General features: G+C 34.4%; 1 protein-coding gene and 1 long non-coding RNA gene across 3 annotated transcripts in view; one reads left to right on the top strand and one right to left on the bottom strand.

Moving 5' to 3' along the window:
• Window positions 1-20458, top strand: part of Vps16B (Vacuolar protein sorting 16B) — a 37634-nt gene extending 17176 nt beyond the window's left edge. Inside the window, exons 9-13 of one of the 2 annotated variants that reach the window (XM_069829282.1) lie at window positions 2204-2448; window positions 5809-5985; window positions 9603-9707; window positions 13418-13551; window positions 19945-20458. In XM_069829282.1, coding sequence (XP_069685383.1) covers window positions 2204-2448; window positions 5809-5985; window positions 9603-9707; window positions 13418-13438 — 548 coding nt within the window. In that variant the 3' untranslated portion in view covers window positions 13439-13551; window positions 19945-20458. Of the gene's footprint in view, window positions 1-2203; window positions 2449-5808; window positions 5986-6156; window positions 6251-9602; window positions 9708-13417; window positions 13552-19944 lie in introns of those variants that run through there. The other variant, XM_069829284.1, reaches the window with a different exon arrangement.
• Window positions 20459-20497: 39 nt separating this feature from the next.
• Window positions 20498-22221, bottom strand: LOC138701921 (uncharacterized). The gene is made up of 3 exons (XR_011332722.1): window positions 21854-22221; window positions 21709-21765; window positions 20498-20614 (listed from the first exon to the last, which is right to left on the bottom strand). It is a non-coding gene; the product is annotated as an uncharacterized lncRNA (long non-coding RNA).
• Window positions 22222-27864: the final 5643 nt, after the last annotated feature.

Raw genomic sequence — 27864 nt, 5'->3', positions numbered from 1 at the left:
AAATTTATTATTATTATTGCAGAAAATAAAGAAAAGGATCTGTCACTGATGTTACAAGATTATTTTGTGTTTTTGTGAACTAATTGGATGCCATGAGATTTGCGTAGCTTTCACATAGACCAGACGTCTCAATAGGGCTTTCTCAGAGCACTTCCTCCTCTTTCTCTTTTTCAATGTAAGAGTGGAACAAGATGCAGGAGAAGTTCGTGTATCTCCGGATGACGTCATTGACCGCGACGTTTGAATAGACATCTGCAACCACTACGATGTAACAGTCAGTCATTGTGTCCATCTCCGAGGAAAGAATGTCCTTATTGCTGCAAATGTATGAAGAAATAAAAGCTTTCATAGGGAAAGCGAAATTGTGGGAGACGCAAGTTTCAGTGGGTACCACTTTATTAATCCAAAATTGTTACCTGATTTGAATCAAGACCAGTGTAACAAATATAATGAAATACTGAAGGACTTGAGAAAAGAATTTCAGATCAGATTTAAGATTTGAATAGTTCTAATTTAAAATAATTGCTTGTGAATTTCTAAGGTGTTTAGGTTATTTTTAATTATTGAAAACATTACGAAATATATTATTTAACTATTATTGTAATTAATATATTAATATTAGCGTAACGTAAGAATACTTACTTTAACAACCAACAAGTTTTTATTGTAATTTTATTATTATTATTTAATTGAATTTTATTTTATTAAATATAGTATAAACTTAAAAAAAGAGCGATACCAAAAACCTTTATTAGAAATGAAATATTGTTATTGTTTGGTCAACTGTTCAAAGACAGGTCTGAACCTCACAAGTGATACCAACAAGGCACCACTTATGAGTCAACTAGGCCAGGAGATAATGGAGTTAGGTGGCCAGTTCCTGGTGCTTAAATAATTACGTAACATGTATGGTTCTTCATGCTTCAGATGTCTTCTTTTTACTCATAGATAGTATATAATTAGAAAATAAATGTATTATTATTGTTATTATTATTATTACTGCAAACTACTTAAGAAATTCCTTCCGAAAACAACCGTCTATAGTGACAGTACAAGTCAAAAGTGCAGCTTTGTGGCATTTCTCCCGCGACAGTTACAACTTAGCTCGCTCATGCTTGTAACATTAATCAGCGATTGGCTATCTTCGGGTACTGCGCTTATCTCTTCAGCTGACTATGTTATTTATACTTGCTCTCTATACCAACTTTTATGCGTTGGCCTTGAGACGCCTGACATAGACACTACGAGAATGAATCTCTTTTTGCTTGAGATAGAAGCCTGTGTTTTACACTTTTTGTTAATAAAGTTTAAAGTGAGTATACAAAATAAAGTAAATATTTTATAGCTGTTTCTTCCATGTCACGAATGTTACACACATTTTGTCACGGATGTTACAGATGAGTTAATGTCCTTCATTATTTCCAGTTTAAAAACAACTATGACATTTCCAAATCTAAATATTCACTTGAACTGTAAGATTGCTAATTGTTATTAACCCAATCTACTTAAATAAATGGCAAAACGAATATAGTACAGAGTAAAACGTTTCTTGATCCTGGAGCTCTGGAATTAACAGTGCAGGCTCTCAAGATATTTCTTCAACAATAGATCCTTGAAAAACACACATACAGCTGATTTCTGTATGAGTAAATGTTGCAAACTTTAGGGAAACAAAAAGTACCCATTATCTAGCCAAGACCACTTAGATTCAATGCCCATAAAACTTGTAAAATATTTTCCTTTTGAAAATGAAACATAAGAATAATTATATATAGAGCATTATCTATGTTTTACGCTAATAATAAACAAATATTTCTGCAAAATACTTTTTCATTGGAATTCCCAGTTTGCCTGGAATGGCTGTTTAGTAATATCTCATTAGAAACAACAATGTTCTTGTTGGCATATTCATTTTTAAGAAAATGTATTAAAATGTACTGTGGACTTTTATCCTCTAACAAAATTGATGTTGCTTTAATCCATAAAATACTAAAATATTATTAAAACATATCTGTAAGGCAAATGTAAATGGCATACCACCCTACAAATAAATTCCATGTTTTCTTTGGAGCCTACAATTTTAAAATTAATTAAAATGTGTTAACAAAAAAATTTATTTTTCAGAGCTTTTGTTTTTGGTACTTATGGCCTTCAGTCGTTCATTAAAAAATGAAATCATAAACTCTGTATGTAATGGTTACAGAATGGCAATTGACCATGGCTGGATCTAATCCGGAGATTACCAAAGAACTAGTCGGTCAGTCTGTACTGTCATCTCTGGCCTACACTTGCCGACACCATTGGGGTGAGCAAAAGGGCAGTCTTAGCTCTCCACTAACTCTTTGTCAACAACAAGGAATTAGTGATCGTCAATTCCAGTGGACAGTGCTGACTGTGCGTGCCTCTTTTCAGTCTTGGGATGATATTGAAGGATTGTTTATTACCAAAGTAAGAAGCTGCTTGATAATCTGTGTATCATTTTAATTTTTAATATATTTTCTTTCTTCATGCTTTTTCTTCTTTTCATCTTTTCATCTCCTCCTATATGCATCCATCCATAAAACCTTACAGTTTGATGTCCTCAGTATAGGGGAGAGTCAGGTAGTATCGGACAGTGTGTTTCTTTCATCTACCACCATATGTAGTACCTGAATGACATGGTTACGTTTCTCTATGCGACATCACAGAAACGTAACCATGTCAATCAGGTACTATCATCGTGTGGTAGATGAAAGAAACTCACTGTCCGATACTACCCGACTCTCCCCTATATGTCATTCCTCTAGTTCCGAATTTAGTGCGTTGTTCATTTTTTTTTTTTTATTCTGCATCAACATTTCTATATTGAAACAGGAGTGGCATATTATCGGTATTTATTATTTTGTCAGTCAATTACCAGTATTGCTGCTTGCTCATTCACAATGAAAATTAAACATAACGTAAGCGTTAACTTAAGAATATAAACGTTACGGTAAAATCAAGAAGCCATACCATCATTCATGATGGGACCATAAACATAACTGTAAACATACTTGGTAACCATGGAAACATAACAACGAAGCCATTTCCTCATATTCTGTCGTATACTTCAGCGCTCCACGATTGTGTTCTGTTTGCAAATCACGTAAGCATAAGCATGAAAGTTTGGCGTTTGCAAACTTTCATGTTAACGTCTTATGGTAATGTTTATGTCAATGCTTATGTGAATCATTGTGAATGATCCCATTTGGTAGCCTGGGCGCAAACTTCTGTGTTTATGTTATGGTTATGTTTAATTTTCATTGTGAATGGGCCTTTACAACTCTTAAAGGGCCTGGCCTCCGAATCAATTATAGTTCATTCTTCTCTGTCGTCTGCCTTGCCAATAGATACTTACAAATGGCTTTTAAAGAACCCGAAAGTTCATTGCTGTGCTCACATAAGCCTGCTATTGATCCCTATCCTGAGCAAGATTATTCCAGTCCTTACCATCATATCCCATCTCTCTCAAACCCATTTTAATATTCTCTAGTGATGTGGGATTTAATCGATTAATCGATCAATTTTTGTTGTAAGATTAATCGATCAAAAATATTTAATCGAATAATTGAGCCGATTAAAATTAATCAGTTTTAGTTGATATGAATTATTATTTTGTTAATACAAACTCATACTAAAAATTCCGACAATATTTCTCTCTCGGAAATTGCTTACTTAAAAGCACATAGTACTGTTATTTTCTAACTGTAAACCAGGTAGCATAGGGAAAATCTTTGCACAGACACTTCAGAAAGAGATGGAGATATGAGGACAGTGACCCAGTCTACTTCTATTGAAAGTTGAAACAATGCGAAACCCTTATTAAGTTTTGGATTTCCAAGAAAACTTCTACCTTGTTGTCAGCTCATCTTCCTAACATATGAAATACATATGTTTCTGGGATTCGTCCTCCACATCCCTTATAAAACAACCATGTCTACAAAGTGTGGAAGTGAGAGCGTAACTACCTTCTTCTCTTTCTAAAATCTGGTAATTCGATTACAATAGGGGCCAGTCTTCTGTTTTGACCGCTGTACTTTTGCAGTTGCAGTTTCTGTACTGAGTTTGTATATGAAGGTTGTGTGTTTAGTTTGATAAAGAAAAAAAAAATCAGTTTTATGTGGTTTGTTAAAAGTGTAAACTCATTATGTCATATGAGAATTTGAGAGATAAACTCGGTGAAATGTTTGGATTTAAATTGAACGATCGTGGAGAAGTGCTTGACAGAAAAAAAGTTTTTTCGTGTTTAGTGATGCAGGAAACATTGTTACTAAATGTAGAGCGTCAATTAATTCGGAGCATGTGAATGCACTCACATGTTTAAAATCATGGATGAAGCAATATTAACTAGGTGAGTCTTCATACTTTTCGTTATTTATGTTTGTCTCAAAAATTCCCGGAAAAATTGACACAATAAATTATAAGCCTCATAATAAATATGTTAGTAAGTAATTAAAATAGTTGTTCTGTAATATCATTCATTCATTATTAGCACTACAGCCCATGAAGGGCCTGGGCTTCCTTAATCAGTAGAAACCATTCATCTCTATCTTGAGCCCGTTGTCTCCATCTCTTGCATCCAACTCTCCGCAGATCATCCTCCACATCCTGAAGCCACCTCAGCCTTGGTCTTCCTGTCTTCCTTAATCCTCCTGGGTGTCCATATAATGCCCGTTTAGGTAGTCAGCCTTCTGGCATACGTTCAAGATGTCCCAACCATCTAAGTCTGCCTTTCTTAATGAAGGAAACTATACTCGGTTCTCCATACAGTTCCATTAGTTCTTTATTTGTTCTACTACTAAACTGATCATTTTCAAAATGGGGACCATATATCTTTCTCAGGACTTTTCTTTCCCAAACTGCTAGCATATTTTCATTATTTATTGTTAAAACCCAAGTTTCGCTAGCATATGTAACCACTGGTCTTAGAATAGTTTTATAAATTATTTTCTTTGCAGATCTGGATAATGAACCGAGTTTAAATAGTTTTCCAAGCCCAAACAGGCACCTATTACCGGCCATTATTCTTGTCTTTATTTCTGAGGATATATCATTATTGTTTGTAATCATTGTACCTAAAAATTTAAAACTTGTACAATTTTCAAAATTATGGTGATGAAAGACCACATTGTCCTGCTTCTGTACCTCATATACTTGGTTTTTCTTTCATTTATTTCCAAACCAAGCTTTCTCGCTTCTTCCTCAAATTCTTGTAGTGACCCTGATAGTGCTGCCTTTGTTCTTGCAATTATGGCCACATCATCTGCATATGCTAGATGTTGGGTTAAATGATTGTATATCGTACCTCCAGGGTTTGTTTGGATGGCTCTAATGTTCTGTAATATAACGATACAATATATACAGATATAGGTACAACATTTAATAGGTACTTATGCTTATCACTGAACACAAGTTAAATTTAACAATAATTGTGTATTACAGTATATTAAAACATTTTTTCAACTCGATAAAAACTCGATTAATCGATTAAATTCAAATAGTTAATCGATTAAATATTTTGATCTATCAACAACACTAATATTCTCCCATCTACGTTTCCCCCCCCCCCCCAGAGGTCTGAATCTGTCTTGCTCTGTGAACACAGTAGTCTTTCTAACACCTGATATTGTAATTTTTAAGTGTCTTTTAATATACATACAATATATCATTGAACTAAGCAGCTATAGATTAGAATCTTTGCAGATAAGCATATCATTTATGTTGAAAAATCTTTCTTACAATTTGATATAATTTGATTGTTATAGAAACAATTTTTGTATTCTGCTTCAGAGTTGGCTCGGAGGCAAGAGGGTGAAGGCAGCAATACCCATGGAACAAGTGGTTATACAGCTGCACAACCATGGAGCGCCGACAGATATTCTTGTCAAGTACCTGGACCTTATAGACAGTATAGATAAGAGAATTACTTTGGCTAAAAAGCTGCAGTGCCACAAAGCTGTTATTAATGTAAGAGTTATTATAACAGCAAACACTCCCTTAAGATCTAGTACTAAATAAATATTTTCAGTTTTAACAGCTCGTTACCTATTGTAGTTGATATGATGCTCTGAAAGCTTCTAAATGTCGTTTTCTTTGTTTAGTTAATCCATCTGCTACCAATGTTCATTTCTGTAACAGATTTCTCATTTTCGTCAGTAAAGAAGTTCAGTAGTAGGCCTAATAATAACGCAGTAAGTTACATCGATGTAATATTCACAAAAGAAGACAACAGGTAAAATTTTGAAGTTTCTTTCTTACATCATAATAGGAAACTAACAGATTAATTCATTATTACTAATTTCAGTAATTTAAATGCTTGCTTTTAGCATAAAAACAGATTTGATAACAAACTAACAAATGTAAACGTATGTGATAAAATACAGTGAATCTGTTCGCTAACGAACGTGCACTGCCTCAACAAAGTGGGCTACTGCTCCTGGTTAAATTGATCCCATAATCATGGCAAGCAAAAAAGATTTGCTTTATTTACTACTTTTCATCATAAAATGCTGCAAATATCGAAAATGCCTTTCATCATGTGTGATTTCGAATTAAGGCTGGTTCACAATAAACTGGAAATGAGAATCGGAATGAAAACTAAAACGAAAACGGTAAAATTGTTAAAATATGTACATTTAAATGTGAGCATTCACAATTAACGAAAAGCTTGCCGGAGCCCGGGATCGGGAACGGAGAGTTGGCCAAGTTTCAACTTTGGCATTCATGTTTCCGATCACAGCCCACTAGATTCATTCTATTGCCATCTAAAAGCTATTTTGTTGTATATTTTGTAGCAAGAAGACCGTGACATACCTATGCATTATTTTGTTCTGTGCTGTGCATCATGGAGCAAGTTTTATTTGATGAGATTCTAATATTGAGTGCTGAGGAAAATCCTCACGTTTATGATAAGCGGTGCGCCTCGTATAAAGATGAGAAAATGAAGGAGAATACGTGGGTTTCAATAGCTGTATCTTTGAACACCGATCGTAAGTGAATCATATTTTATTACTGTATTGGTTGTATTACACACTACATATTCATGCTTCAATTCAATAACTACTGTTGTGTTCATTTTTGTTCTATTACAAATGTTTCTTCTCTAATTATTTTACGTTATGGTAGACTTAAAATAGGTTGTGATAATAACGATGCATGGGCATATTTATAGTACCGTTGAAATTTTGAAGTTGGTTAACCTGTGTTTATGTTGGCTGTCTTGTACTCATGAGAGAACGCCATTGGTCAATTATACACAAATAACATCAGAAAGCGTAATATCGACTTTACATATTGTTATTGACATGCATATCAATATGCATAGTCGTCTACGTTCTCGGTTTATTGTGAATCAAAAATTTTCATATTCATGTTTTCTGCTTCTCGTTTTCACTCTGGTTCTCGTTCCCAGTTTATTGCGAACCAACCTTTACACGTCGAACAAGATCTCCTGTAATATTAGGCCTACTAATTTATATTCTAATGTTTTCGTGCAGATCAAGTAATATTTGTGCATTATTTGTATACATTTTAAATTTGATGTATTTTGAATGGAAATAATCGCAAGGAGTAAGATCTGGTGACCTGGCTGGCCAGACATTGTTAGTGATAATTCTCTTCTCAAAGACCCTTTCCAAAATTCTTTTAAGGACCTACCAGAGGTATTAGCAGGTGCTGAGTCCTAGTGAAACCAGGCTGACTGTTATAGTGAATTAGTTCCCTAGCAGCAAGCTTTGCTTTTTTTTTGCATAACTTCTAATATCAAGCAGTGTTTGTTACGTTTTCATTGAAAAGATAATCCCTAGTTATAAAATATTATAGAATTACACAATACAGTAGAACTCCGATTATCCGTCACCCTATTAACCGATCAGCGGATTATCCGAGTATCTCTCTCACTCTATTCTTTCTTTCTTTGCTGCGGAAAAAAGTATGTAGTGATATACCTTATATTAGTACCTATTCTTTTCTAGAATCTATTATTGCAAGTCTTTATCCTTACATATTACAAGTGTAATGCAAGTAATAGGAACAATTACCGCTAGGCCTACTTGAAGGTGTTTTTCCCAAATTGTAAAATAATCACTACCTGCTTTCAAAGAAATGATCCCAAAAACTTCCGCAAAATTTAGATCAAACCCGTGCAGCATTCAGTCCTTGTTCTACTGTTCGAGTGCTCGTACTTCATAATTTCTATCCAAAATATCTTCCACGAGTGTCAAAAGTGTTTTACTAAGTATCAAAATAAAAATACTAATAAATAATTGATCAGTTTGCGAAAAGAGAATTCGCGGCTTCTCTCGCATCACAATACGAGATTGGCATTACAGATGTGCGGGATTTAAATTAAAAACAAGAATGAAGTGTCTACAATCTGTAAATATACAACAATAAAGCTCTATTATTCCTATCTTTCCACAAAGATTCAACGCAAGAAATTTACTTGGCCCTTATAAAATAATTTTTGACAACCGGACTTAAATTATTACTGGTAAACTTCTGATTAGCTATCTAGCATGTTAAACAAAAGACCACGGAGGAAATTATGAAACTGTGTTATGCACTTAATTTACAGAAATATTTTATGATACGGATTATCCGATTTTTTCGATTAACCGTTTAGTCCACCCCCTTGATTACCACGGATAATAGAGGTTCTACTGTGTATCAATACATTGATTTCTACCACTTCCATTCAAAGTGAATAAATTTTAAACTTTAAGATGAATCTTAAATTTAAATTGAAATTAAAATTACTAACTTTTTAAGTCGTCATCAATCACTCTAGATATGATAACGTTGTTTTATGTTAAATGTGGAGTTGACATGCAGATGTCATTTGAAAATGGTAACACATCGTTGGTAGACATGTACAATAGTGGCAAAAAAACCGGACCGATCCTTGTAGCTGATTTCAGAGCCTTGTTCAATCCAGAGCATGATAGACTGGTAACTAAGACTTTCGTGGTTCGAATCCTGCCTGGGAAGGAAACTTATTCAAATTTATTCCCAATACTTTTCGATTGCTGGTAAAATTCATGGTCTGGGAATAATAAGTTAATTAAGTAGTAAAATATCGCTGCAATCGAAAAGTATTAGGAATAAATTTGAATAAGGAACCAAAAAAAAAAAAGTTTCCTTCCCAGGCAGGATTCGAACCACGAAAGTCTTAGTTACCAGTCTATCGTGCTCTGGAGTGAACAAGGCTCTGAAATCAGCTACAAGGGTCGGTCCGGTTTTTTTGCCACTACATATTACCATTTCTTGTGATTGGAGTGTATCTGAGGAGGCCTAATCAATAACCAAACTTTTATCTTATCTCTTCAAAGGAAATCGTTCTCTTTCTCAGAGGCTGAGTATTAATTCACGAGGCAACTATATCAGTGATGTCAACATAAATCAAATTTTATTACCTGGATTCATTGCGCAATTGATAGAGGAAGAAAAACAGTCCATCTGGTTTCAGTTTTTGGTATAATTTTTTACTTGTTTCTCATCTTAAAGCTACAATACTGGATATATCGAATGTAATAAATTAAATGAAAAATAAAATAATTAATTTTTCTTGCTGTTTCTTGTTTCAGATATATGTGACTAAACGTGATAGGCAGGCACTGATATCATATAAGGCCAATCTTCATCCACAGTCAGAAGACTATTTCTATGCAGAAAATTGTCTTCGTGTTTCGGTAAGAACATATTTTTTTTAATAACTTAATGACAAGAAGTATTGTAACTAGTTCTTTTCTGCTGTGTAAGAGGTACAGCTTGTCCAGTACAAAATTGTTGGACTCAATAATTTCTTAGCAGAGAATTGGAATGTTATCTCATTCGATAAGCAAGGTGTGTGTGTGTGTGTGTGTCCTTTGTGTTTAGTGTTTACCCTATGCTGTCTGTACACCGGATTTTGACAAAAAAAAAAAAAATGAAATTTTGGTTTTTATCGTTTTTCGGTAGTTTAATATGTGTAAAATGATAACATGATTTTATTTCTTCCAATTGTTCAGCTTTTAACCCTATCTTCAGCAAAAATATTGTAGTAATTCTGAATGCAATAAATGTTATCAATGAAAAATTTTTTCTTGCCAACCACTCAGCAGAATTTTAAATTTATTTAGCCGGTTGTATACATAAAAGTATATTACATATGCCCTATTTTTCCTACATTTGTATCTTTTATCACTTCTGAGAAAAACGCTCCCAAAATTGAGGAATTTAACATTGCCTGATATGGAAACTTTGACACCATTTTTCTGATATTGGTGCACTTTTTTCAGAAAGTATTATACCCAGAAGGCTGAAATTAATATATAATATCAATGTGATGACATTTTACACAGTAGGTTAAAAAAATTAAGATTATTTCTATCTTCAGCAAAAATAAAAAATTATTTGTAGTAATTCTTAATACAAAAAAATGTTATCAATGAAAATAAATGTTTTTTGCTAATCGCTCAGTGGAATTTTAAATTTATTTAGCCGGTTGTATACATAAAGGTATGTTACATAATATGTCCTATTTTTTCTACATTTGTATCTTTTATAACTTCTGAGAAAAGTGCACCCAAAAGTGAGGAATTTAACATTGTAAGATATGAAAGTACGGTCTCCCTTTAAAAGGTGGCCATGTGTCATGCTAACCACATGGTCAAAGAGTTCTACTTGTAAATTCAATGCTCTTCCATAGAGCTTGCGGTGTTCGTGTGTTCATTGTTTTGTGTTTGCTGAATGCTGTCTTAAGTGATGAACTTTTGCTAGAATGATCACATAACCAAAAAATCGATTACTTTTGAATATTTAGTGTTCGAAATTCACAAAATTGGACGAAATGCGCCAAAAGTCGTTATCGTCGTTGCCATAAGTGTAAGAGAGTTTAGCTTTCCATTGTTTTTTGTGCTATCCTATTTTTCTTTTTCTTAAACACACACCTTCATCGCAAACAGCAGAAATAACTAAAATGCTCTCTCAATTAATATCACTCAATAAAAGAATTGTATTCCAATGGATACCATCCCATTGTGGAATCCTGGGAAACGAGAATGCGGATGCTTTAGCAAAGAAGGGCAGCACTGCTACTTACAGACCTGTTACTAAATCTACGTATTACTCTGTGAAAAGATTTATTAAATCTACATACTTAGACTTCAACAAACAAAATTTGATAAAACAATCTGAAGGGAAAAAATGGAACTCTCTGCATCATAATCCACAGATAATTCCCGATTTACCACGAAAATCGTCTGTAGCTGCATTTAGATTGGCAACAGGCCATGATTGTTTGGCCAAATACCTGCATAGAATTGGAATATATCAGTCCGCTAACTGCCCATTGTGCAACTCAAACCAAGAAATGGATTCGGAACACCTCAAAATCTGTGCTTCAGTGGCTGACCATGATAATATCTTTGAAAAATATTGGAGTGCAAGAGGTCAAATGACTTTATTGTCAAACGCCTGGCATTAGAAAACAACAACAACAACAACAACAACATTTTTCTTTTTCTGATCATATTATAATATAAAATTTACTCTGTCATACGTTAAAATTGTTAAAAAAGGTATTTACCTTTGACAGACGGCCCGTTTTGACGCTATGTGTCGTCGTCTTCAGTGTCTCTTGAACCACTGGTGATCTTGACTTTGCGATGTGCAGTTGTCGATGGTAGGGGTGGGGGTGTGTTGTTCCTATGGTGGGGGTTGGCTGTTTGTATGTTATGTTGTATTATGATGTCGAATAATATGTGCGTATCGAACTGTAGTTGTGTGTTAAGTATATATTGTGGGTATGCTATTGTATTCTTATATATTTCGTACTGTTCTAGGATGTTTAACTGTGAACTTTTTGGTATGATGTGTAAAATTTCCATATCTGTTTCTATATTATTGTAGTCATGATTATTGTTGATAATGTGGTCTGCATAATTTGATGTGATGTAAGGTTTGGTTATAGCTTTAATATGTTCATTATATCTTGTATGAAAGGATCTTCCTGTCTGTCCTATGTAAAAATGTGGGCAACTATTGCATTTTAATTTGTAAACTCCAGTTGAATTATATATATTTGAATGTTTAGTGTGGTTATTTAAGTATTTCTGTGTTGTATTATTTGTTTTGTATGCAATTTTGTACTTTAGTTTTCTGAATGAAGTTGCAATTTTGTGGGTATTGGTATTGTGATATGTTAATGTTATGTATTTATTCTCGCGTGCTGTTTGTGTTGGTTTGTTCTGTTTTTGTTTTGCCTTTTTTATTAGTGTGTCTATTATGTTAGGGTTGTATCCATTGTCTTGTGCTATATATTTTATTGTGTTTAATTCTTCAGTGTAGTTGTCATTGTTCATTGGTATATTAATTAATCTGTGTGTCATTGTACGGAAAGCTGCATGTTTATGTTGTATGGGATGATTTGATGAATTGTGTATATGTGTTGTGGTTGTAGTGGGTTTCCTGTATATTTTGAATTCGTGTCTGTTATTTGTTTTGGTTATGGTGATGTCTAAGAAGTTTATAGCGTGCTTATGTTCCATTTCTACTGTATACTTTAATTTGGGGTGATTTTTTTTAATTGAGGTGTTGATGTAGGTTTTCTATTTGTCTTTTGTTTCCATTATATAAAACTATTATGTCATCTACATATCGATGCCAGTACATTATTTTCTCTGCGTGTTTGTTGTTGTCGGTGTTTAGTATGTGTGTTTGTTCTATGTTGTGAATAAAGATTTCAGCTAATATACTTGATATAGGTGAACCCATTGGTAATCCTTCAGTTTGTGTATAGTATTTATTGTTATGTGTGAAATAATTTTGTTTAGTAATAATTTCTGTGATGTGTATAATTTCGTTAATGTGAGTCTGTGGTATGTTATTTTTGATAAGCATTTTCCGAAGTATTTCTAGTGTTTCTGTTACTGGTATGTTTGTATATAGATTTACGATGTCAAATATGCTAATGTTGTATTATGTGGAATGTGTTTGTGTTTTATTTTGTTAACTAGGTCTGTGGTGTTGATTATTGTTGTTGGGTTTTCAAATTGTATACTATTTCTTATAATGTTGTCTATATATTTCGCTAATTTGTATGCTGGTGCATTCTTGTAGTTGATAAGAGGCCTTATAATATATAATAATAATTTCAGAACTAGTGTAAGATTCAATCTCGAGTCATTCTTCTTGAATCATCCAGTCACTTGCTTCTGTTGTGTGTTTACTGTATCGACAACATTTCCAGTTTTCACATTTTGGCGAATTTCTTTGCTTTGTTCTGATTCTGTAATCTCAGCTAAATTGCTCCTGTTGGTTTTAATTATGCTGTTGTATCCACGTCTGTATTTCTCAATAATGTAAAGTTATTAATTTTATTAAACTTCTTTGTTAATTGTTCGAATTCTGTATGTTTCAGACAACTAAATGGAAGAATTAGTACTTACGACCTGAAGTGATGCCTACAAATACGAGTATAAGACTGAAATTATTGAAATCAAATTTATATAAGAATTATAATGGAATAAACATGTGAAGCTTGAAAAATAACAGGTAGATATGCTCAGTTTGTTGATGAACTTAATATCTGGTATTCAAATGCGCAAAAAGTACGTTACCACAATTTAATAATTTAATTTTCACTACCTTCATCTCAAACAGCAGAAATAATTAAAATGCTCTCTCAATTAATATCACTCAATAAAAGAATTGTATTCCAATGGATACCATCCCATTGTGGAATCCTGGGAAACGAGAATGCGGATGCTTTAGCAAAGAAGGGCAGCACTGCTACTTACAGACCTGTTACTAAATCTACGTATTACTCTGTGAAAAGATTTATTAATTCTACATACTTAGACTTCAACAAACAAAATTTGATAACACAATCTCAAGGGAAAAAATGGAACTCTCTGCATCATAATCCACAGTTAATTCCTGATTTACCACGAAAATCGTCTGTAGCTGCATTTAGATTGGCAACAGGCCATGGTTGTTTGGCCAAATACCTGCATAGAATTGGAATATATCAGTCCCCTAACTGCCCATTGTGCAACTCAAACCAAGAAATGGATTCGGAACACCTCAAAATCTGTGCTTCAGTGGCTGACCATGATACTATCTTTGAAAAATATTGGAGTGCAAGAGGTCAAATGACTTTATTGTCAAAAGCCTGGCATTAGAAAACAACAACAACAATAATTTAATAATGTGGTTAATTCATATTATTATTATTATTATTATTATTATTATTATTATTATTATTATTATTATTATTATTATTACTGGGGTTTAAAATCTTCATTATCCTCTCATGACTTAGCCCATATTATAATCCAATACTGTCTCAGTCCATTGCTTGTTGAGTTGTGGTACTATTTAATAGTGAAATATGTTCATAAGGATTGATGCAACTTTTTCATTACTTTCTATGTACACATCTGCATATGGAATCGTAGCATTTGATTTAAACTCTCTACATATAATTTACAAAATTATTATACATATCCTTAGTTTACTTACTTACTGGCTTTTAAGGAACCCAGAGGTTCATTGCTGCCCTCACATAAGCCCACCGTCGGTCCCTATCCTGAGCAAGACCAATCCAGTCTCTATCATCATATCCCACCTCCCTCAAATCCATTTTAATATTATCCTCCCATCTACGTCTCGGCCTCCCCAAAGATCTTTTTCCCTCCGGCCTCCCAACTAACACTCTATATGCATTTCTAGATTCGCCCATACATGCTACATGCCCTGCCCATCTCAAACGTCTGGATTTAATGTTTCTAATTATGTCAGGTGAAGAATACAATGCGTGCAGTTCTGTGTTGTGTAACTTTCTCCATTCTCCTGTAACTTCATCCCTCTTAGCCCCAAATATTTTCCTAAGCACCTTATTCTCAAACACCCTTAACCTATGTTCCTCTCTCAAAGTGAGAGTCCAAGTTTCACAACCATAAAGAACAACCAGTAATATAACTGTTTTATGAATTCTAACTTTCAGATTTTTTGACAGCAGACTGGATGATAAAAGCTTCTCAACCGAATAATAACAGGCATTTCCCATATTTATTCTGTGTTTAGTGTTTATAATAATTTTTTGTTCTTAAAGAAAGAAAATAATGAAATATATTTAAAATAATAATATTTTAAGATTTATAAGCTTATTTTAAGAATAGCTGAGAGCAAATTAACTTGGCATTGTCTCTGTTTTTGGCTAAAACATTGTGATCATCTTAATATATTATTTCACGTTTATCTTTAATTTAATTATGGTCTGTGAACTTCAAATACAATAACATTATTACATCTGAACACAAGAAGGTAAGTTATGTAACAATGTGTTTTATATATTTTTGTATAATGTTAAGTTTCCAAGCAACTTAAATTTAAAGAGAAATCATTACGACATGAATTTCAGAAAGTAAAATTATTTTCATGTAACTATAAGTTGTTGTTTCGTTAAGTTCATCAAAATCTTCAGTTCTTCATCTGTATAAGAAACAAATCGCGTTAATATGTCATCTGCAAGAGGAGATCATAAAATTTTGATACTATCACTCAGTACACAAGTAAGATATGGCATAATATTATCGATATTTTGATATTAATTGTTGTTAGTACAAAGTAAGTCCTCCATTAGAACACACTTTACATGTAAACAGAGATTAGATAAAGAATTAGCCTTCTGCATAAAAGATTAGCTAATGTTCTCCTGATTTGCTTCGTTGTTATGTTAAAATGTTATGTTTTATTTAACGACGCTCGCAACTGCAGAGGTTATATCAGCGTCGCCGGATGTGCTGGAATTTTGTCCCTCAGGAGTTCTTTTACATGCCAGTAAATCTACTGACATGAGCCTGTCGCATTTAAGCACACTTAAATGCCATCGACCTGGCCCGGGATTGAACCCGCAACCTTGGGCATAGAAGGCCAGCGCTTCGTTGTTCCAGGAACAAAATCTCAGTAAAGAGTATTGTCAGATGATTATGATACCATCAAAAAATAATATTTTAAATAAATGCATAAAATTTTCTTTATTTCTCTCCCTCTAGATCTGAAGCCATTCTTTGTCATTTCCCTTCGTTTGTTTCCTTATGGCTCCTTAATAAAAGAAATGGGTTATCTTTATCCTATACTCTCTGAAGATGACGCAAGTGTCATAATTACAGACAAAAATTTTGCCGCATTCGAATTATAAAACAGAAATAATTCTCCTTGAAATTTAGGACTGGTTCACAACCAATAAACTAGCACTAAACATTAATAAAACTAAACATAAAAAAACTTCAAATATAATGCCTCAAACATTAAACACACTTATCAGTGATATGTCCCTGCTGGAAACATCAACAACGAAACTTCTTGGTTTACATATTAATAACATATTAAACTGTAAAAACCATATTAAGGAAATAACCCCCAAACTAATCTCAGCATGCTCTGCGATTGGGTCATTACAGCAGTTTCTAAAGAGTAGTATCTTAAAGACATTTGCCTGTTTTCATTCAATTATAACTTCTTCTTCAACTTCAGGGTATAGGCCTCAAGGCCTGTTCAGACTTCAAAGGATGATGTCATCTATCCAGCGGGTTCTAGGTCTTCCACCATTTCTCCTACTAATAGGATTTTAATTGAGTAGGATTTTAGGAAGTCTATAATATTCCATACACTGAATATGTTCGTACCAGTTTTGTTTTTGTGCTTGTACCCGGTCATAAAGATTATACTATATATGTAATCTATTGCATATATCTTCACTTATTTTGTTTGTCTAATAATGTGAGGCCTGGAACACATCGAAGAAATTATAACTTACAGAGTAATATTTTGGGGAAATTCTGCAGATAGTGAAAATATATTCTTACTAGAGCTTATAACCAGTTTAGATTCGACCAGTCAGAGAACATCCATCAAGGTCAGGCATCCGACCGAATGTTCGAAATTCAAGCGGTTACCTGTTATGTTTTGCAGGCTAGACAGAACGTCAGGTGTACTTCATCATACATGAAACTGACGTTTTCTGAGTATACAATCGGAGTAACAATTGAAGGAAATTTACTTTGTCCTATTAAAAAAATGTGTTTGCTTGATATAGGTCTACAATTGATTGGACACTTTAATACACTTATTTTCATAACTAAATTGATTATCCATTTTGAATCTTGCGTACACTACTTTTAACACTTGAATATAATTAATTGATTACCTAGCGGACTTACTCGTGTTTTTTTTTTTTAGTAGGTTATTTTACGACGCTTTATCAACATCTCGGTTATTTAGCATCTGAATGAGATGAAGGTGATAATGCCGGTGAAATGAGTCCGGGGTCCAGCACCTAAAGTTACCCAGCATTTGCTCATATTGGGTTGAGGGAAAACCCCGGAAAAAAACCTCAACCAGGTAACTTGCCCCGACCGGGAATCGAACCCGGGCCACCTGGTTTCGCGGCCAGACGCGCTAGCCGTTACTCCACAGGTGTGGACCTTATTCGTGTTAATTATGTAAGATTTGTGCGGCTTACAGCTGTTTCAGTGCTTCACGCACCATCCTCAGAGCCTACTAGATCTCGGCGTCATCTCGAACTTCTCTACCTGTTATGTGGGTGTGTTTAATTGTTGAAAGGTGTTGAAGTGTGGAGTCAAATAGTGTGTGTGTACTGAAATTGATCTGTGTGTTGAGAATGTGTTTGGGGTGTGTTTTAGTATGTTTGTATATTTCTTACTCAACATACCCATGAGCCAACAACACTACAATGAAGAAGTGAACACAATCAAATACATAGCACAAGAAAACGGATACAATCCAAACATAATAGACAACATCATAAGAAAGACAAAACAAAAACTTAACAAACACAAAACACGCAAAACACAACACAAACACAAGAACACAAGAAATATACATCACACTAACATATGAAAACAAAAGCACACATAAGATCGCATCTTCATTCAGAAAGCAAAAATACAACATAACATACAGAACAGAAAACATACTACAAAGACATCTCAACACACAAAAAACACAAACAAATAAATACGACCACACAGGTGCATACAAACTCACATGTAATAGTTGCGATAAGTTCTATATAGGACAGACAGGCAGATCATTCCAAACACTCTACAAAGAACACATTAAAGCAATAACCAGAGGACACAATACATCTACATATGCCGAACACAGAACTAATGCTAACCATACATACAGTAGCGTGCAAATTAATCCGAACAACATAATTACTTATGCAAAAACACTCAAACGGGATAAAAAAGGATCTAAGACATACCTCAGTAATCTATGTGGCCTCCCTTGTTCCTAATAACAGCTCTGAGACGATTTGGCATGGATTCCACTAATTTCCCACAAATATACTTCATTTCTTCATCGTGAAACCATACACCAATGAGGGCAGAAATCATCTTCTCCTTTGTAGACCAATCCATTTTTTGCATTCTTCTTTTGCAAAATGACCACAAGTTCTCAATGAGGTTGATGTCTGGTGAGTTGCCTGGCCAGGGGAGTACCTGAATATTCTTCTTGTTGAAGAATTCTGTAGTTTTTCGAGACGTATGGCATGGTGCCAGGTCTTGTTGGAACACACTTCTGCCATCCGGAAATGATTTTTGCAGCTGGGGTACGATTCAGGTTTCCAATAAGTGAATATACTTGTCAAAATTCATTCCCTTGATAGGTATTAATGCTCCAGGCCCTTCATGTGTAAAACAACCCCAAAACATTACTTTAGGGGGGTATTTGGGTGCTTGTTGGAGATGAGCTGCTGTTACTTTTTCGGATCCTTTCCGTACATAAGAAACACAGTGGCCGTGGACCTCGAAATGAGACTCATCGGAAAAAAGTACATTCTTCCAGTCATTCATTGTCCAGTGTTGATGTAATTTTGCCCACATTAAGCGTTTTTTGCACATAACAGGGGTTAGCAGTTGCTTCTTAATAGGCTTACGAGCCCTTCGTCCAGCTTCCAAAAGCCTATGCCACACTGTTGTGACGTGAATATTCGCCCCAGTGGTACCGGTAGCCATTAACTCGACAGCAGTTAGTCTAGGATTTAATTTACTTTTCCTGACAATTAAACGATCATCTGCAGGTGAAGTCTTCCTTTTCCGGCCACAGTTTCCTTTTTTCTGGGGTGTGATGGATCCAGTCTCCCTGTATTGTTTTATGATCGAATTAACAGTAGCCAAACCGATGTGACATTCTGCAGCAATTTGCCTCTGTGTCATAGAAGAATGCTCTGCTAATGTTATAATTTTAGACCGTTTTCGTGGAGTTGTATCCATTTGTGAAGACGACAGAATGTACACAGGATTGCAGTATTAAGTCTTCAACACAACTGAAATGCTTATAAGTACAAAACGACAGGCAAAATGTCACATATTATAAAAAAAATAATAACGACAGACCTTCAACAATGGAATTACACGTACTACAGATGTCAATTAAAGCGGTATGAGCAGCTGTGAGGCCAACAATGACAGAAAATGTAAAAATATGTCGTGTTCAGATTAATTTGCACGCTACTGTACAATAACATAAATACGGACATGGAAATCCTACATATATAACCCAAGAACCAAAAACTCAACACACTAGAACAGTACGAAATGTACAAACACACTAAAACACACACCGATCAAATTCTCAACACACAGATCAATTTCAGTACATACACACTATTTGATTACACTCTTCAACATCTTTCAACAATCAAACACACCCATATAACAGGCAGAGAAGTTCGAGATGACGCCGAGATCTAGTAGGCTCTGAGGATGGTGCGTGAAGCACTGAAACAGCTGTAAGCCGCACAAATCTTACATAATTAACACGAGTAAGTCCGCTAGTTAATCAATTAATTAAATTGATTAGATACTTCCTTATTCTTGTATTTATTAAATCACTGTTTAAATATTTTTACAGGAACAGGATTTCGAAGAAGAATGGAAACATGGGAGTGCAATTACTTTTTTGCCAATGGCACCGCCACCTACACCAATACGTCGCCCTCACATTAACAGACGTTCTATGTCAGCACCAAACATCACACACTTCTTCCAAAGATTGCGTAAATGTCCTTCAGAGCAGTCGATACGCAAACGGAAACCGTGGTCTTGGGTAGACCTCAGCTTGGGCACAAGCAGTCTGCTTTGTTCCGTTAGACAGAAGCTTCTAATGCTGCAGAACAAAATGTGAAACTGTTCTTGTTCTACAGCTTCATTTGTTTTGTCCAATATTTCATGTGCATGAAATGTTTTATAGATTCTTGCTACTGTATGGTGATAATATATCTTGCAAATTACTTTGCAAGCAAGAAACAGAAACTTTGGTACAATTGTGCAGTATTTTTATTTGCATTGAAGACGTTTGATAATTTGTACATTTATGATTTGATTAATTACATTTAAAGTAATACAATAAATATTATACTTTTGTATACTGCGGTTTGTAATTTTCCATAATCTCTGTATAAATTGTTAAAATTGATGGGGAAATTGGACGAATGTAATGAATCTAGATTATTTCACCTGTTGACAACCAACAGCACACATCCAGAAGCAGTTTGATAGCCAGTCAAGAGTTCGACTAGTCTCTGAAACAAAGTAATGCAGACCCTAGTTTGGAAACAAAATTTACATGCCAGAAAGAAACCAATCTACCAGTAACCCGTAACCCATTCAATTCTAAACCCTGTCTGTTATCCTGAAATTTCCTAATGACATACTCTAGAGCAGTGGTCGTCAGCACTCGCTTAATGTGCAAAGGGTATGCAGTGCTGTCCCGTGTGCAGTGTCGTGCAACAGGGAGAGATGGAGAGCATTCCTACTAGCAGCTACGGAGTGCACCCTAGTGCACTGCGTTTTCCTCGGGTAAGAGAGACTAGCCCCAGCGTGCTCTGTGCTGACGACCCCTGCTCTAGAGCAAAGTTAAAAAGTAAACGTGATAGTGCATCTCCTTGTTTTAGCCCACAGTGAATTGGAAAAGCATCAGACAGAAGCTGACCTATACGGACTCTGCTGTAAGTTTCACTTAGACACATTTTAATTAATCGAACTAGATTCTTGGGAATATCAAATTCAATAAGGATGCTATATAAAACTTCTCGTTTAACTGAGTCATATGCTTTTTTTGAAATCTATGAATAACTGATGTACTGTACCCTTATACTTCCATTTTTTCTCCAATATCTGTCGAGAACAAAAAATCTGATCAATAGTTGATCTATTACGCCTAAAACCACACTGATGATCCCCAATAATTTCATCTACATATGGACTTAATCTTCTCAAAAGAATATTGGACAAAATTTTGTACGACGTCAACTAAAGTGATATGCCTCAAAGTTACTACAGTTAGTTATGAGTAAAATGTATTGAGAAAAAAAATCGAAGGAAATAAAAAGTGAAATAATGGCTCTAATGGGAATTTGTGATAAAAATTCAACGAAAATTACCCAAAAAATTACCAAATAGAACAAAAATATTCGTAAGAGGACTAAAAATGCAAAAACGTGCCCTATCAAGTATGCTTTAAAATGCTCCATTTATCATTCAACAGGTAAATACTAACGCATCTATGTTTCTGGCTTACCAGAAAAAGATGCAATTTCTTCAGAATCCTAGCCCTAGTAATGACCTCTCTATGTGCTTCATTTGTTTAATTATTATTAGTCATTGCCGTACTTACTTGAGATCTTATTTTTTGGCATGTCGTATCCGTAAAATGACTCTGCTGACTTAGATTCTATAAAAAAAGATTGAGGGTATTATTATCTTATTTAAAACACAGTGATAGTTGATAAGTTATTTCTCACAAGAGTTATATTATTTACCTGTTGCTGTGATGCTGAAGTTTTCCATTTGACAGCAAGACTTTGAGATTCTTTGCAAGTTTTCATCTGATTCATCATCTTCAGCTGACGTGCCAACTGCATATAACAATTTGAAAAAATCATTCATTCTTATTTAACTGTGTTTGATTTTTTAAATGTTGTTTTAAAAGTGAAATTTCAATTACTGGTGATAAAGGAATCAGGCATTAAACTTAATCTTGTACCTTAGGATAAACTCTGATCCACATTGATCTTGATTCAAGTGCTGTGACATGGGAATTGACAATGAGCTCATACCGAAATCTCCACTCAAAATGCGCACATAGAAATACACAGCAGATACTTACTTACTTACTGGCTTTTAAGGAACCCGGAGATTCATTGCCGCCCTCACATAAGCCCGCCATTGGTCCCTATCCTGAGCAAGATTAATCCATTCTCTATCATCATATCCCACCTCCCTCAAATCCATTTTAATATTATCTTCCCATCTACGTCTCGGCCTCCCCAAAGGTCTTTTTCCCTCCGGCCTCCCAACTAATACTCTGTATGCATTTCTGGATTCACCCATACGTGCTACATGCCCTGCCCATCTCAAACGTCTGGATTTAATGTTCCTAATTATGTCGAGTGAAGAATACAATGCGTGCAGTTCTGTGTTGTGTAACTTTCTCCATTCTCCTGTAACTTCATCCCTCTTAGCCCCAAATATTTTCCTAAGCACCGGTCCAAAAATATCCTCCCGTCCTACTTTAGCATTGAAATCTCCCAATAAAATTTTCATGTGATATCTAGGTAACTGATCAAAAGTCTGTTCCAATTCCTCATAGAAGCTATCCTTTATAAGGTCGTCATTCTCTTCTGTAGGAGCATGAGCATTTATAACTACCATATTGCAGCATTTACCCTTAAGTACTAAATACGATAACCTATCACTGATAAATTCGACCTTTTTTACTGCTGATTTTATTCTTTTATGAATAATGAATCCTGTTCCTAATTGGTGATTAACGTTTCCTTCCCCATAATACAACAAATAATCTCCTATTTGTGTTATGCTGTTCCCATCTAACCTAACCTCGTGTACTCCCACAAAGTCTATTCTATATCTAGCTAGTTCTTTTGCTACTATGTTACCCCTCCTGTTCGTTTGGTAGATATCAAAAATAGCTGCGAATAGGCCTACCAATTGAAGAGTAGCTGTACCAAAGACACTAAGTGCAAAAAAATATTGCTTTTAAGATCTTTGCTAAAATGGTTCTATATACCATTGCCAATACCTCTACAAATTATGTAAGTTTTATCTACATTGTAAGGTTATGGCGCTGCATACTAAGTTCTAATAGGCTTTACTTAGAAAAGTTATAAGTGGCAGTTGTTGAATGTCATCACTGTGTGTTAATGTTCGTTGTTTATTACCTCGTAAACATGGAATTTAAGCAAAAAAGAAAATGCAAGAAGCTACAGAACCTTTAAATGGCACATGATTTGGTACTTAGGTCTTTTCAGTTTCAGTTAAACATACTATTAGAAATTTTGTTTGAATTCCAGTATACTGATGTAAATGCACTGGATAGTATTCTGAGTAATACGGATTTGTCATAATATTTTGCTTCTGTTCAGAATAAAAAATATGCATTGTAAAATGTTTTATTTACTTTCATTGAATATATAACTTTGGAACTTAGTGCCTATGGTACAGCTGCTTTTCAATTGTAAGACTGCGAAATTGAAGCTAGAATAGAAGACGACGACCTTGCTTCGCATATCACGTGACAGTAGAGATTCATGGAAAAATGAGAATCAACTGTTTCCTCCACTGAGTTGTTGTTCTTAAAGCAATATTCCAAGTAAGTTTTCCCGCTTTTGCATTTATTGGTAGTATGGGCAGCTAATTTTTGACGTGAATACGTCTGTAAGTTCGGTCTAGTGCTAGGATGCCATCCAAGAAATTCGACTGAAACATTTTCAGCCTATAAATTGTTAAATTACATGGCCATATTCCCTTGAAATAAATGGCGATCAACAGATGAAAGATCAATGTATCCGACGTGACCTTGGGTTGGAGCGTGGCTACGAGTTGGAGTGAGTGACGTCATCTAACAATATGCGGGAGGGGGAAGTTGAGGTACAAATTATGTCGTGCGACTGCCGAGGCAGTGAAACTCGAGAACGCAAAGCTGTAGAACGTTCGCAGTGGTGTCAAACGATTTTTAACAACCCAAGCTACAATCTCAAGTTAGCAACAATCAACAGTAAACAAGTTAAATTGGAAAAATTCGCTAGTGAAGCTGAGCGAAGAGAAAAAAATCCACAATATCCAGGCATATATGCAGAACAAATGGGAGCAGGCGCATAAGCAACGGATAGCAAACGATAGAGCAAGATGGTTACTATAGCAACCGACATGTTTCCTCTCAATGCATACAAGATGGCTACTCCCAGGAGTACCAGCAAATACCTTACTATAATAATACCGGACAGCTAGCAGTTTTACGTGCGAACGACGATGGTGCTGCTACCTACCTGCCGGGATGGAGATACTCGCGAAACAAGCTGTAATCAACTGCAATGTATATTGTTGCTGGGCTAGTTAATTTGTTAATAGTTGTATGAATTAGTACTAGTGTTAAAATGTCACGGTGTATATGTGCTGTTTATAATTGTGACAATTGGAGCATTACAAATTGCTCCAAATCGTACTTTCGATTTCTGACAGTTCATAAAACTTAAGTCAACAACATTCTTTAGTAGGCCTAATTCCTTCGTCTTTGTGTTGATAGAAAAATACAAATTAGTTTTTTGATTTAGACCTAATAAATAAATAGAAGTTAAAATGTATTGGATTTTAAGGTTTTATCAAATTAAGTTTTATTGTTGTCTACTAACTGTTGTTTACTAATTATTACAAGCATCAGATTACTATCAATTTTATCTTTGCAGTTGTCAGCAATGCGTATATAAAACATTACTGTAAATTCATTTGTAATATCAGATTGATTTTGTAAACCAAAGAAAAAATATGTAACAATTAATTACGGAAAGTAATATGAAGTATGCAATATTTCTCATAATATGCAGCTTTGATATAAGATAATAATTTTACATTAAATATTATTCAACATTTCTTAAGTGTTTCATATATAATTCCACATTAGTAACTCACGTTTTAAACAATAGTCCGAATCTCGCTTTGTTAATATTTGTATATGTGGACGTAATTCCATCCCTCTCCGCTAGATGTCAGGTCCGCGATATTTCGCACTCACGCCAATGCTGCTATTATTATTATTATTATTATTATTATTATTATTATTATTATTATTATTATTATTATTATTATTATAGTAGGCTAAGTATTTGGTACCAGTACAGCGAAGATATATCGAGTTTTTAGGGTAAGTTATATCTGGAAAGAAGAGATGTTGATAGTCACTGCTGGTGTTTACCTTAACACCAATAAAATTCTATCTGCAAAGAGAACAAGGAGAATAAGGAAGACAGGATGAGACAATGATAAGGAGAAGACAAGGAGATACAGCCTACTCCGATTTTTTTCTGTGTCTTATCTGCTGTGTATGAGCAGTCTGATGGGAGGTTTCGATTTGACATCATTAATAGTTTTCTTGCAAAGAAATTTGTGAGTCAATTTCTATGTACACTTGGTCGAAATGAAAGTGGCAGTCTCTTGAGCAGCGAAAATTTTCTAAGTCCCTTCAGGTGAGCGCGCAGTTCACTACCTTAAACCTCTGTGCGCCGCTTTAGTTAACTCCATAATATAGTCCGAATCAGCTTGCTTAATACCCTAAGGGTGAAACCTAACCATTTTTCCACTATTACTAAATATGCTAGTGGATTATAGTGATTTTCTAGCTCTCAGGTTGAATTTTCTTTTACCAACTTCGTTTCGAATTTCGGGTACTGACAAATACTACAACTGGCAGTTATTTTCTACTTGTTGTGTTGGCAGCAATGATTTCGGTTTACAGTAAAGCAAACTCATGAAAATGCAAGTAAGTAAATATATTTTTAGGTTAGGTCTCATGAATCGTAAACTCTTTACTCGAAGCAATAAATTTCATGTTGCCTGACAAAATAAATGTAATATTAGATCATGCTAATCCTAATTGCCAACATAATGTGCGAGAAGTCCACCAGGAAAATATACTATTTAATAAATAAATTATTGAACCATTTAGGAAACACCTCGCAACGTAAAGATCAGATGTGGTAAATAAGCAAGACATTATTGTTGTTAACAATATTATTATTACTATTATTATTATTATTATTATTATTATTATTATTATTATTATTATTATTATTATTATTTCAGTACGTACCATTGTGATTTTACCCTCTTTGGTGATATCTGGTATTAGTTGGCAACATTGAAGAGACGGCCAAATTAGACTTTTAGGAATCACTCTTACGTGATCCTCACTATACAAGGTGCTGATTTGGGCTACCTCCACAGCATGCTTCGAATTTCCATAGAGATTTTTTTTGTCCTTTTTTTATTTTTTACAACTCCTTTTAGTGTAATATAGTAAATAATTTTGCTTATGTTAATTCATGTTACTTACAGATAATTACAAAATTGGTAAAAATTTGTGGTTATAATTCCAGGATATCAGAATATATTTTGTCATCAGAATTATGGTTTTTCTTCTTGTTTACAATTACTACGTTTAGGCACTGATGATCACGAATTTAGATAATAATCATATTCCCTGTAGCACAACTTGCAAATTAATTATTGCCAATTATTTAACCGTCAACATATTTACTGAATGTTACTTAGGCAATGGAGTGTAAAGCAGCAGGGATTAATACTAATTAACACAGCATTTTAATATGAAAGCTCCTAATTGTCGTCTTTAGTGTTACTCCCATCTAGCGTCAAAGTTTCTATTAACACGAAAAAAAAAATATATAGCGAAAAGTGTTCTAGAGATAAAAGCAATGACGAAAACATGTTATATTTTCACTGATACATTTAAAAGCCAACAAAAAATAAAACAACTTTAGTAACTCCACGAAGATTTTAACTCGCAACCTCACGAACTGTCCGCTATCGCTCTACAAACTACGCCAAGAGTTTTACTGCAGTCAGAATGGCATTATAACGAGCAATGGTCATACTCCACTTGAGAACCTGTTATACAGTATATAGTGTTTGTGTTACAATATTCACTGTTTAAACAATTTGAACTATCTGTTTTAAATCTCGTATATGAATTATTTTTGGAAGAGTTAGTGATTAATACGAGTAGTTGTGTTCCCCATTATAACTATTAGAAGAATATACGCAATCTTTTGAACAAAGCCTGACTATCCCGAGCGCCCACGGAAATACCCGATTGGAACTTACGTCTCTCAGACGCCGGCCATTTTCATTTTGACCAAGTGTACACGGAACATTTTACCATTTACCTTCATTCTTTCCCTTACAAGAACTCTCATGATGTTGGCAAAGGAGATGTGAAGGTTTAGTTCTGTAATACATAAGAGAACATTAGTTTTAATTAGAGGCCATTTATAATGAGAGTTGAGACATTGGATGTTCTCTTTCTGATTGGCTGGGATCAGTTAAGATGACCTCCATTAATTTATTAATACGTATATCTAATCACACAAATAATACTAATAATTGGATCGATGAAATAAATTCTTGTTCTTCCGTAACAAAAGTGTGTCCATTTTGCATAAAGAAACATAAATATTAATCTAATCGCATTAGCAATATTAAAATATGTAATGCTTTGATAGCATCGAACAGTTAGAAAATGGAAAAACAAATCACTTTTTAGGAAGTAGAACACATACATACCGTCATTTCCCATAACTATGGTCCTGGAACAAACTATGGTCCATGCAAATTTTGTACTCCATAATGTAGTATCTCGTTTATCTATATTTTTACTGTATTGTAATTTGCAGCTATTTACGAATTTATATGTTAATAATTGATTAAATGGCGATCTTACTCGTGTTAATTATGTAAGCAT

Source organism: Periplaneta americana, chromosome 6, assembly GCF_040183065.1.
Source record: "Periplaneta americana isolate PAMFEO1 chromosome 6, P.americana_PAMFEO1_priV1, whole genome shotgun sequence".
Lineage (NCBI taxonomy): Eukaryota > Metazoa > Arthropoda > Insecta > Blattodea > Blattidae > Periplaneta > Periplaneta americana.
This window is presented reverse-complemented; position numbering and strand designations above follow the sequence as displayed.